General features: G+C 37.7%; 1 protein-coding gene across 5 annotated transcripts in view; it reads left to right on the top strand.

The window, feature by feature from the left end:
• Positions 1-12,028, top strand: part of otofa (otoferlin a) — an 89,236-nt gene that overhangs the window by 61,841 nt on the left and 15,367 nt on the right. For 4 of the 5 annotated variants that reach the window (XM_084952128.1, XM_084952132.1, XM_084952130.1 and 1 more), the window contains exons 13-26: positions 55-241; positions 1,587-1,773; positions 2,283-2,506; positions 3,075-3,183; positions 3,280-3,463; positions 3,671-3,791; positions 4,373-4,473; positions 7,898-7,988; positions 9,080-9,196; positions 9,306-9,458; positions 9,987-10,179; positions 10,623-10,747; positions 10,897-11,031; positions 11,631-11,792. In XM_084952128.1, the coding sequence (XP_084808254.1) occupies positions 55-241; positions 1,587-1,773; positions 2,283-2,506; positions 3,075-3,183; positions 3,280-3,463; positions 3,671-3,791; positions 4,373-4,473; positions 7,898-7,988; positions 9,080-9,196; positions 9,306-9,458; positions 9,987-10,179; positions 10,623-10,747; positions 10,897-11,031; positions 11,631-11,792 (2,089 nt within the window). The remainder of the gene's footprint in view (positions 1-54; positions 242-1,586; positions 1,774-2,282; positions 2,507-3,074; positions 3,184-3,279; positions 3,464-3,670; positions 3,792-4,372; positions 4,474-7,897; positions 7,989-9,079; positions 9,197-9,305; positions 9,459-9,986; positions 10,180-10,622; positions 10,748-10,896; positions 11,032-11,630; positions 11,793-12,028) is intronic. The other variant, XM_084952131.1, reaches the window with a different exon arrangement.

The raw sequence follows: 12,028 nt of genomic DNA, 5'->3' as shown, positions 1-12,028 counted from the left end.
GTAACTCCACAGGCTTGCCTCTGGATGTTGTTTTGCTATTACCCTGTCCTCTAGAAATCTCCTGCTGCCAGAGGGCATCCCAGCAGAGAGGCAATGGGCGAGGTTTTATGTAAAGATCTTCCGTGCAGAGGGACTTCCTAAAATGAACACAAGCATCATGGCTAATGTGAAAAAGGCCTTCATAGGAGAGAACCGAGATTTGGTGGACCCCTATGTTCAAGTGCACTTTGCTGGGCAGAAGGTAATATAAGGTTTAAAGGCTTGAAGTAGTTAGATTATTAATTACTGCATTTATATTTATGTAGACACTTTAGCCATAGTTTAGTTAAGCACCCAGGAAGAGTTTGTGGTTAATTTTAATATTTCTGGACCGTGTGGTACCCAGAAGTTTAGATTAGCTCCTTTTGTAGAAATATTGTTCATTGAATCTCTAGAATATAAAATAAATCAGATTTAAACCATGTTCATAGTAGTTTAAGCCGTAAGTAAGTACGTCTTTCCACTAACGGTGTGCCATTACTTCTTTTGGCCCAAAAGTGAGCATGAATGAGTTTATGTTCAAATCAATGTTTATTTTAAAAGGGACAATACATATTATCATCATGTAAATATGGGAGATTTAAACATACAGGCTAATTTTTATCTTCAGTTCCTAGCAAGCTGATGGCAAAAAAAAACATACGATGACAAAAACAAAAAATTAAAATGACTTATAAAACCTCAAACGTACAAGATATTATTATTATTATTATCTGCTCACTATCACTGGAACACATTGTTTTCTCTTTGTGAGATATGCAATTATGCAATTAATTATAAGGTGTGAGAAACTGAACTGTGATAATGTTTTAATTATAACATTTTTCCAATTTAGCTTTAGCATGAAAAGAAAAACATTTTGCAGTTTCTGTAGAGCGATATTTTCAAAATATTTTTGAGCTACTGAAGCAGGTTGTCAGCATTTACTTGCAGTGATTCAAAAAATTGCCTTGGACTACACATGTATGAGCTTCATATGCATAAGCTTACATTTAAAACAAAATGTCAGGTAGCTGGCTCCAAAAACTGCCAGCTACCTAACATTTTTCTTCAATTTTGAGACTTGGAGATTGCCAACTGGGTATTAGTTGCTGAATTCATTACTTCTGTAGTGCCAATCATTCACTGACACAAAGGCTCCCTAAAATGATTTCAGTGTAAGTCACGGAGATTAAAACCCACAGCATTTATTCCAACTGCAAAGACACCTACTGTATTTTGTGCACTGTGGTTTATATTGAACATGCTCTTAAGAAATCTCAAGGAACCAATTGAAGAGAAAACCAAACTACTATATACTATATATAAATGCTATATGCCTCAGTAAGTCACATTTAATCAAATGAAAAAAATGTGAGCACTTTATTTAGCATTTAAACATTTAACAATATTTGCTGTTGCAGAATGACGACTCTATAATGTCTTCTTTAAAGTCTACATTATTAAACTGGCACAGCTATAACTATATAATGCTATAACTGACCAAAGGTGTTTGTTTTCTCTGTGATTCTGTTATAATTCCTCATAATTCCTTTTCCTTTCTCCAGGGAAAGACTTCAGTCCAGAAAAGCAGTTATGAACCAATATGGAATGAGCAGATCATCTTCACCGAGCTGTTCCCTCCTCTCTGCAAAAGGATAAAGGTCCAGATAAGGGACTCAGATAAAGTCAATGATGTTGCCATAGGAACCCATTTCATTGACCTACGCAAGATATCCAATGATGGTGATAAAGGTGGGTCAAAACATAGTTTTTCTTATCAACATTGATTATCTGCCAAGTACTTTAATTATTCTGCCATGTTGGTGTCTATCTGTATTTTACTAAATGTACTAATTAGTGTGGTAGATTGTGTATTGAGCCATATGACGTGCCTGACCTTCTACTAATGTCTGTAAGAAATGACTTGTCTGACTTTCAAATTAACTTGCTGCACATGCTGAACCAAAGGGGAGGTGCAGTGGACTGGAGAGCATGTTGCAGCCCAAGACAGGAACTGCACAGAACTGCATAGCCAAGGCACAAGTGCAAAAACCACAAATGCTGTAACAGTAAAGCAAAAAAAAAAAAAACATCCTGTGAATGCAAAAATCCAGCAAACAGATCTAAACTGAATTTGTTTTTGTTTTTTTTCCCCAGATTTAATTAAAAAGACAATACTTAATTGATAATAAATTAGGGCTTCCACACCATCATTCTGTTTGAGCCCATAATAAAAGATATTTTTCCTTTACTTTGTTCAGGTTTCTTGCCTACCATGGGTCCAGCCTGGGTCAATATGTATGGTTCCACTCGTCAGTACACTTTAATGGATGAGCATCAGGACCTGAACGACGGACTCGGAGAAGGGGTGTCCTTCAGAGCCCGTCTCCTGCTTTCTGTAGCTGTGGAGATCCTGGACACCACTTCACCTGAGATCATCAGCTCCACTGAGGTTCAGGTGGAGTCTGTTTCCAACATCTCAGAGGTGAGATAGACCTGAGATGGTGGTGCTGTGTAGCTTTATGGTGTATTTGTGAAGCCACGCGTAACTGCTCAGCAGAGGAAACAAAGGCATTAGATTTGTTGCTTTAAGCTGTGTTGTTCATATTTCCCTCTGCTGAGAAAATCGTTTAACCCAACTTCAAACATCGTGAGAAAATGTTCTGGTTTGGGGTTCTGAACAGGATGCTAATAACTAACACTGAAGTTTAATGGCATAAGAATATCAACTTGAGTCTTCCAGGACTACATTAGCGAGATAAATTGGACTGGACTGGCCTTGCAGAGCTACCTAAAAAGCATAGTGATGAACAGCTGCAAATAATACTGTTTTTTTTAAGTGTAATGATTAATATTTTTTTATATTTTTTAATAACAACCACATGAATGGATAACAAGCAAAGGGCAGAAAATTGGAACATAAAATCAAAGTGCCTCAGCAAGTCAGAAGGGAGACATGCAGTTTTTATGTCTGTTGTAAATTGCAGCTGATTATCTGAATTGGATGCACTTTGCTCTAGTAAAATGTTTACTGTCTTTTTTACCCCCATCAGAGTGCTACAGGAAAAATAGAAGAGTTCTTCGTCTTTGGTTCCTTCCTGGAGGCCACCATGATTGACAGGAAGATTGGCGACAAACCGATCAGTTTTGAAATCACAATAGGTAAAAAATAAATTGAAAAATGTACTGATTTGTTGTGTTAATATTGACCTGAAAAGTCAATAGCTGCTGTAACTACCTGGATCAATCATTTAACAGGTAACTATGGTAACCAGATAGATGGTGTGAGCAAACCGTCATCAAAGAAGAAAAAGAAAGACGGAGAAAATGAAGAAGAGGAAAGTGAGCTGATCCAGAACTCCAGTGAGGATGAGGCAGATGAGGATGGAGACCTCGTATCAGTGTCCTCAACTCCTCCCATGAAGCCTGTCATCACTGACAGGTTAGGGGTGAAAGGTCACAGATCAGAAAACAATTTAATTATCTTACTGTTATTAGATTTGTTTCAGTTAGCCAAAAAAAATGTATGCCTTGCTCAGTAGCAAACTGTTATAGACTGTATCCTTTTTAGTAATATAATGAAATTTAACCAACAAGTATTGCCTGTAATAATTACAAGTTAATTAACAGTCCTGTTCAATCATTACAGGAACTACTTCCATCTTCCCTACTTTGAAAAGAAGCCATGTATCTACATCAAGAGCTGGTGGCAGGACCAGAGAAGACGACTTTACAATTCCAATATGATGGATAAAATTGCAGACAAACTGGTTAGTGTACATCTTTATGGCACAAAATCATTCTAATAATCTGTAGCAGCCAAGCTAAACACTATTATGATGTTTAGTGGTGGTTAGCACCTTTGCTTCACATCAAGAAGATCCCGGGTTTGAATCCAGTCTGGAACCTTTCTGTGTGGAGTTTGTATGTTCTCCCTGTGTCTGTGTGATCTTCTCTTCCTCCCAAAGACAGTCCAAAGAGTCCAAAGACATCCACGGGGTCATGTTAATTAGTGTTTCTAAACTTCTGTAGGTGTGAATGTGAGTGTAAATGATTGTTTGTCTGTCTGTCTTAGGGTTAGACTCCCCTGCGACCATTATTTGTAGATAGAACATAAGATAGAACAAAACTCCAAATTTGCAAAATTTCCAAAAAATGCTCTCTTTGTCTGCAATTTTCACTCTTTGTGAAGCCGTTGATTGAGTCAAATGTGACCCTAGGGTGGCCAGTTGTGGTCCGCTGGTTTAAGATATTATTTGTTATAGATGTAATAGATGTTTTGAATGTGTGAATGTATAAGTAATAACAATTTGACTTGTCCTAAGTTTCGGTACTGTCTGTGTTTGGACAGGAAGAGGGTTTGAATGATGTTCAGGAGATTATTAAGACTGAGAAGGCATTTCCAGAGCGTAGACTCAGGGGAGTGCTGGAGGAGCTCAGCGTCGGCTGCAGGTGAGCTGCATAATAATGATCATTTCTCATGGTTGCATATCAAAGCTACATACAATTAGCATTCAAACAGCAAGAAAGACAAAAAGCTACCTCTGCTACCTTCATGAAGCAGCACTCAGCTTTAAATTAAATAGTTATTAAACATGTCACGGTAAAAGGAACCAGCATTGTTTTTTTTCTTTATGTTCTTTCAGTAGATTTCGAAACTATTTGAATTAACCAGGGTTCGTACGGGTGCTTGAAATCCTTGAAAATGCTTGAGTTTTAATTAGAGATGGCACATACCACTTTTTTATGTCCGATATCGATACCGATATCATAAATTTGGATATCTGCCGATACCGATATGAATCCGATATAGTGTGTTTTTTAATCAATAAAACAGTTTTTTTTTAATATCTTGCTGCTTTTTGTATAAGTTCATACTCAAGTTAAAAAAAAAAAAACACTAAAGCTATTCTGTTATACCTGTATGCAAAAAATGCACTGCACCCAAAATATTTCATAGTTCAACAATACTGATCAATCTAATAAACTTAAACCTACTCCATCCTCCCTATTCTGGTATTTTAAAGAGTACTTAGCAGAAATATTAAGCAACCTAACTAATAGGGTTCTAAAACTCCCAGCAAAAAAAAAAAAAAAAAAAAAATAGGGAACAACCCCCCCACCCTCCACCTCATGATGCTTAATTGACATAATCAACTATAATTTGATGCAGTGTGAAAAAAAAATACACAGAAATCAGTTATTTTTCAAGAATAATTAAATAGATTCAACATCTTTCTTCAACAAAATTGCAGACTGCACAGATGGTACCTTCCCAATGGAAAAAGTACTATAGCTTACTAGGGTATATTAGACTTAATAGTTACTATATACAGTAATGGACTTCTATACATTTTACATCAGATTAAAACTTTGGGTGTAAGATTCGGATAATTATTTATTAAAAGCTAGACATTTTAAATGAGAATAAGAAAGAAAAGTATGTCTTTGTGCCCCCTTTTCCCTGTTCATGCCCTATCGGGCCCCCCTGGCTAAACTTTGCTAGATCCGCCCCTGCACAGTTACCAGCCCTCAGCTATGTAGAAAAGGATCCTGTTGTAGAAAGTAATATTAAATAAATTCTAACAACAGCTTATCAAGCTTAAACGTGCTGCTGTTGTTCAGCCGCTGGTTTCCTCTTTCTGGCGCGAAGTGAGCAATAAACAAACAAGAGAGACGGACTTGCGACAGAAAAGCCGATCAGCTGATCATTGATCAGTTTCACTATTGAAGTAGCAGCAGGAGAGGGAGAGAGAAGAGGCAGTCGCTCCATATATCGGTTGTTAAGCTTAACGCGGGAATGCTTTACAAACATTCAGAGATGAACTTACACACTTGCTTTACTTCTCTCTGGGATAACTTCCTTGGAGATGAAATGCCGGATTGCTAGTGAGGCTACAAATACACACAGCTGCTCTATCACGTGACCCGTACTGCTGCATGTGCTACAGTTATGGGCCAAGTTACGCCATGTCGCAAGTTTTGCTAGGTGCTTTTTGGTATTTAATGGATCGGATTAAATTTTTTTATTTTTCTCCGATATCCGATCCAGTAATTTACGTCAGTATTGGACCGATACCGATACGTAATATCGGATCGGTCCATCTCTAGTTTTAATATTGTATTTTCAAGGTTTGAGAAGTGCTTGAATTTCAGATGTGCTGCTTAAAAGTGCTTGAAAGTGTAACTGTATTTCATTCACCACAAATAACTATCTGATTGAATAGTTGTCTTATCAGAGAAATAAAATAAGTTGCAAAATGTAAAAGCAAAATTTGTCCGCCTGGGCTGCCTTGCACCTCTGTCTGTTTCAATGTGTGACCCCGCCCCTCCCCCTAACAGTCGGGGATGAGTGCGCTAACATACCTGAGGTTGCTGTTTTAATGAGTGTTTGATGGAAAATGACAATGGCGGAGTTTGCGCTCTCCAGACGAATAATAGGTGAGTCCTAGTAAATAATTTTCCAGTCCAAACTATTTTTTGGAGTTGCATAAATAATTTGTGTGCCTTCTTATTTGATGCAGAACACCTGATTGTTCTGTAAATAGTTTTAAATGGTTATTTAAAAAACCTCTGAGCCTTGGCTGCATTTTTAGTACCATATAACTTTGTTGTTTGCAAAACTCGTGGATATTTTTTAAAAATGTACAATTTCTATTTGCATTTCAAGTTATGAAAATGATTCATTAAACATGTTTGTGGTTTTTACAGTCAAAAATATAACTTTTTTCTACTCGTATTTTAAATTTTGTCTGATTAGATAAATTGCGCTTATACAGTTTGTCAAAATGAGAAAATAACTTGTTTCTGTGCTACCAAAGTTACCCGGCTTTCATTCAAAATGTGTTTATCATCAGCACCTACACATAAACTACTTAAACGTTATAAATGGCTTCAAGCTCACACTGAGACCTGTGGGACACTATCAGCCACTGAGACAGTACACACATTTATGTGTGTTTTTGTATATGAATATTTCATACTTTAAGGCTGCCTGTTTATTTAAGGGAGATGAACAAAATACATTAGAATTGTACATAATAATATTATAGATGATAGATTGAATAAATAGATTTCAAGTAGATGCTTGTGCATTTTTAAAGTCTTATATGTGATCTTTTCAAAGCCTCTCCCAGTTAGTGCTGTTCTCCATGCCTGTCTGACTGTACATGATGTTATTAGCACAAACACTTTAAAGCTGATCATTTAGGACTTCAACAATAATACAGACAGCAATGTAGTTAAACATCTTACAGTTAGTTTTATTGGGAATTAACTTAAAAAACAAATAATCAAACAGATGTCTCTCCTATTTTTTGTGTCATACAGGAAAGAAGCATCAATATCTGATGAGAAGACTTATTTCTTTTTTGTTTTGTTTTTTCAACAGGAAATGAATATCTCTAAAAAGTTGATTTGTTCACATTTTCACATCTTAATTTTTAAGTGAAATGTATGCGTATAAGGTGACCGTTTCCTTTTGCAGTATTTTTGTGTGGTGCGTTTTTCTATGTCTTAACAAAAGGGGAACAAAGGTGTTGAAGTTCACCTAGGATGATTTGTTTTAATTTTCACATGGTCTTACTGAGGTGATGTGGACTGAAACATGCATTCTTTTTGGGGGGTGGGGGGGGTGGGGGGGTGGTAAATGTGCTTGAAAAGCTTGAAAAGGGACCTTGAAAGTGCTTAAAAGGTGTTTCAATTTTACCTTGAAAAAGGCGTATGGACCCTGATTAATAAAACATTAATAGTTTAATAGCTCACCACTTGCACATATAACGACTGTAGAATCACAGAAGAGTAATACTGCAGAATATAATTTTATATACAGTGTTAAGCCTGTCGAGTGTGTGTGTGTGTTTTCTTTTGTTTCCAGTCGGTTTGTGTGTCTGGCTAACAAGGATGTGAACCAAGCAGGCAGAACCAAACTCGATCGAGAGAGACTCAAGTCCTGCATGAGAGAGATGGTATGATCCATGTTTCTGTGATGCCACGAATGATAGAGGGGAAGTTGAAGTTGTAGCTAATTAATTGTTAATCTCTTTGCCAAACAGAGTAAACATTATGGACTTGATATTAAGGCCAAACAAGTAAATTAATTTCTGAAATACATTATCACTGCCTCATGATAATTGAGTGCAACACATCTGTGTGCATTTGCAACATTACCAACACCATCACAGTCTCTCTGGTTCAGTGTTCGTATTTGGCTGTGACACAACTTTTAATTAGTTTCAAGAGGAAATGCAACAAGAATGCAAAGTGTTCAGAAAGAAAACAAAGCAGTAAACAGTGGTTTAGAGGTGGAAGGAGAGGAGAGGGTTGTAGCATGAATAGTTTCTCATATCCGATGCTTCTGAACACTGTGCACTTATATATATATATATATTTACTTTTATTTGTCATATTTTAAAAATACCAAAAATGAATACAAACTTAAATTGTTTGTGGGAAAAAAAACTGTTGGCAATTCGTACACTTTATGTTCAACTCAATTCAGTTTTATTTGTATAGTGCCATTTTATAACAATATTCCCCACAAGGTGCTTTATAGTGTGAAGTAGAGATACTACAGTATTAGAAAGAAAAAAACAACAATTAGACTACGGCTTTTAGCAAGAAATGGCGATGGTGGGAAGGAAGAACTCTGTTTTAACAGGAAGAGACCTCCACAAGGGGCAGCCATGTGCTGCAACTTGCTTGGGAGTGAAGGGGAAAGAAAAGAGAATAGATAAATAAGCGCATACAGAGACCATGAATAGCAAAAATGATAAAACAAACTATGGGGGAGAGAAGGAAAAAGTTGCAATCGTGACATTTAAATGCATCAGGTGTGAAAAGAGGGGAGTGGAGAAGTGCTCATGGGATGTCCCCCACTAGCCTGAACTTAAAGCAGCATAATAAGCATCACCTGATCCACCCTAAACTATAGCTAAACTATAGCCCAAACTAGTAGCTGCTTCCACATATGTATGTCTCTAAGGTGCTGTAACTTTACTGTACTGCACCAATAAAGCACTGTATGCTTCATTACCACTAATTATCTCTCCCCCTGCAGGACAGCATGGGCCAACAGGCTAAGCAGATTCGAACTCAGGTGAAGAAAAACACAGTCAGAGACAAACTCAAGCTGGTGCAGAACTTCCTGCAGAAGCTTCGCTTCCTTGCTGATGAGGTAGAGATGCAATCCCTCGTCGTGTGACCCTTGCACATTTAAAGTGTTAAGACATCATCAGGTATGGAACTAGAAATAATGAGAATGGTCCTCTGTCTTCACTGTCCAGCCTCAGCACAGCATCCCGGATGTTTTCATTTGGATGATGAACAACAACAAGCGAATTGCTTATGCACGAATACCTTCCAAAGACATCCTGTACTCCATAGTGGATGAGGAAACTGGCAAAGACTGTGGAAAAGTCAAAGCTGTATTCCTTAAGGTACAGTAATCTCTCCCTACTCTCAGCTTGTTATATTAAAAGACACTTTTTATTTTCATGTTTAACTCTCACCACTGTGCCTGTGAAAGCTGCTTAATTGTCTAGACACAAATTACAGTATCGGTTGGTGTTAATGTGAATAGACTTGCAAATCTACTACGGCTACTTGACATGTTTAGATTGGCCTATGCTGCGACATTGTCTGAGTAATGGTTAAAATAGTAATTTCAAAGTAAGGATCTATGCATGCATTCTTAATATACTTACATATCTATATTATTGCTAATATATATTGTAATATATCTATATCACTAAAGCACTTCTGGATGGATGCAAACTGCATTTCGTTGCCCTGTACCTGTGCATGTGCAATGACAATAAAGTTGAATTCTATTCTATTCTATTCTATTCTATTCTATTCTATTAATGTTAAGCTATACAAGTGGCTAAGCAAACCAGCATGTTTTCCAGTAGTAGTTAAATTTTTTTGATTACTTGGTTTATTGTTTCTCTTATCTATGTCGGCAGCTTCCTGGTAAGAAGGGTTTTGGTCCTGCAGGCTGGACAGTTCAGGCTAAGCTGGAGTTATATCTATGGCTGGGCCTCAACAAGCAGAGGAAAGATTTTCTCTGTGGACTGCCAAATGGTTTTGAAGAGATTAAAGCCACTAAAACTGGCCCTGGTCTTCACTCGATGCCCCCCGTCGGCCTCGTCTATGACAGTAAGCACTGTACACACAAAACATGACAAACTCTGGGACTTTTACACATCTGAGAAGCAGATCTGGACTTATCATTTTTGTTAGTGCCAAATAATTAGGCAGGAAATACTCCCATCATAGAAAGTACCTGTAACTCTAACATGGATATTTTATCTTTTGTATACTTTGTATTTTGTATTATAGTAAAGTCCTCTTTTTTAAATTTTCACTCCCCATAATTTGCTTAATTTCGTATCGCCTGATTTGCCGTTAATGTTTAACTCTAAAATCAATTCTAGGCAAAACGCACACAAACAAAAAAGTCAGTCAGAAACAGACATTGATTTCAATTGATCACCTTTACTTTGTGGCTCAATTTTCTAACCTCAGTCTAAGATTGCTCACAAAGGGGATTGCATGTCAGTTAATGTGATGTGATATTTGTCTTTGTGTGCATCCAATAGTGAAGCAGGTGTTCCAGCTGAGAGCACACATGTACCAGGCTCGCAGTCTGTTTGCTGCTGATAGCAGTGGCCTTTCAGACCCCTTTGCGCGGGTCTTCTTTTCCACACACAGCCAGGTTACTGAGGTAAAATGAGTGCCTGCACATGCAGAGACTGTGTTTGTGTTTATGCTGATTATGCGTAACTAAACTTAGTATTTGTGTGTGTGTGTGTGTGTGTGTGTGTGTGCGTGCGTGTGTGTGTGTGTGTGTGTGTGTGTGTGTGTGTGCTGCAGGTTCTGAGTGAGACTCTTTGCCCTACTTGGGATCAGCTGCTGGTGTTTGATGATGTGGAGCTGTTTGGTGAGGCCAGTGAGCTGAGAGACGATCCTCCAATCATTGTGGTTGAAATCTACGATCAGGACACTGTGGTAGGATCCTATTCTGCAAGAATGAGCGAATGGAAGGATGCTACATACTCAACTGCATGCTAAAATGTTTTAAATGAGTTAGTGTGTGCTAATAAAGCTCTAAATGTGCTTTGCTTCTCCATCCCTTATGTTCTTAATGTCTGCCCACCCTTGTCTCACTCCACTCTGTCCTTCAACTAAACTCTGACCTCAATTATGTTGTGCTGGCTAAATAGAGTGACAGAGCATTGCTACTGTAATGTGTCAATGTATTCTAATTTTTCTAAAATAACTTTCTTACAATTTGATCTCTTTTTTTCTCTAACTAGATTTAAAAAATCTTTGCAAAATGTGCATTTCTACTTCAGCAGCGAGGATACTTTTAGGAGTCCTAGTGGCATCCTAAGACCTAGACCTCTCTTATTTGTTCAGATTGTACTGTAATAATCATTTGAGACACATATTTGTTTAATAAGAAGATTGAGATTTTTACTTTTAACCTTGAGCCACCAATAATGATACCCATTTGGTGCCACACAGACTGCACTTCCCACACCCATGTCTAACCCCGTATCCCCTTATTGCCTTGGCCGTCTGCTGTTACACATTGTGGTGTACAGGGTAAGGCAGAGTTCATAGGTCGGACCTTTGCAAAGCCCACCATCAAGATGTGTGATGAGCATTATGGACCTCCGAGGTTCCCACCACAGCTGGAGTACTTCCAGATTTACAGGGGGAACTGCACTGCCGGGGAGCTGCTGGCCGCTTTTGAGCTGCTGCAGGTAACACATGGAACAATGTCTGAATACACTCGTTAATATCTCTCTCCGTGTAAAAATTTATGTCTCACTCTTTAATTCTTTTCCTACTTTTCCTTTCTTAAATTGGCCTGTAAACTCTCTACATTATCACTATTTCTTGTATTTGACACTGACAAACCTTTTCTATTTACCCGTCTCTCCTCCCAATACAACCAATCCCATTTTCTCCTTTTATGTTTCTTTTCCAACTTATCCCT

This window comes from Perissodus microlepis, chromosome 15, assembly GCF_051167445.1.
Source record: "Perissodus microlepis isolate ML-2025 ecotype Zambia chromosome 15, ASM5116744v1, whole genome shotgun sequence".
Taxonomy (NCBI): Eukaryota; Metazoa; Chordata; class Actinopteri; order Cichliformes; family Cichlidae; genus Perissodus; species Perissodus microlepis.
This window is presented reverse-complemented; position numbering and strand designations above follow the sequence as displayed.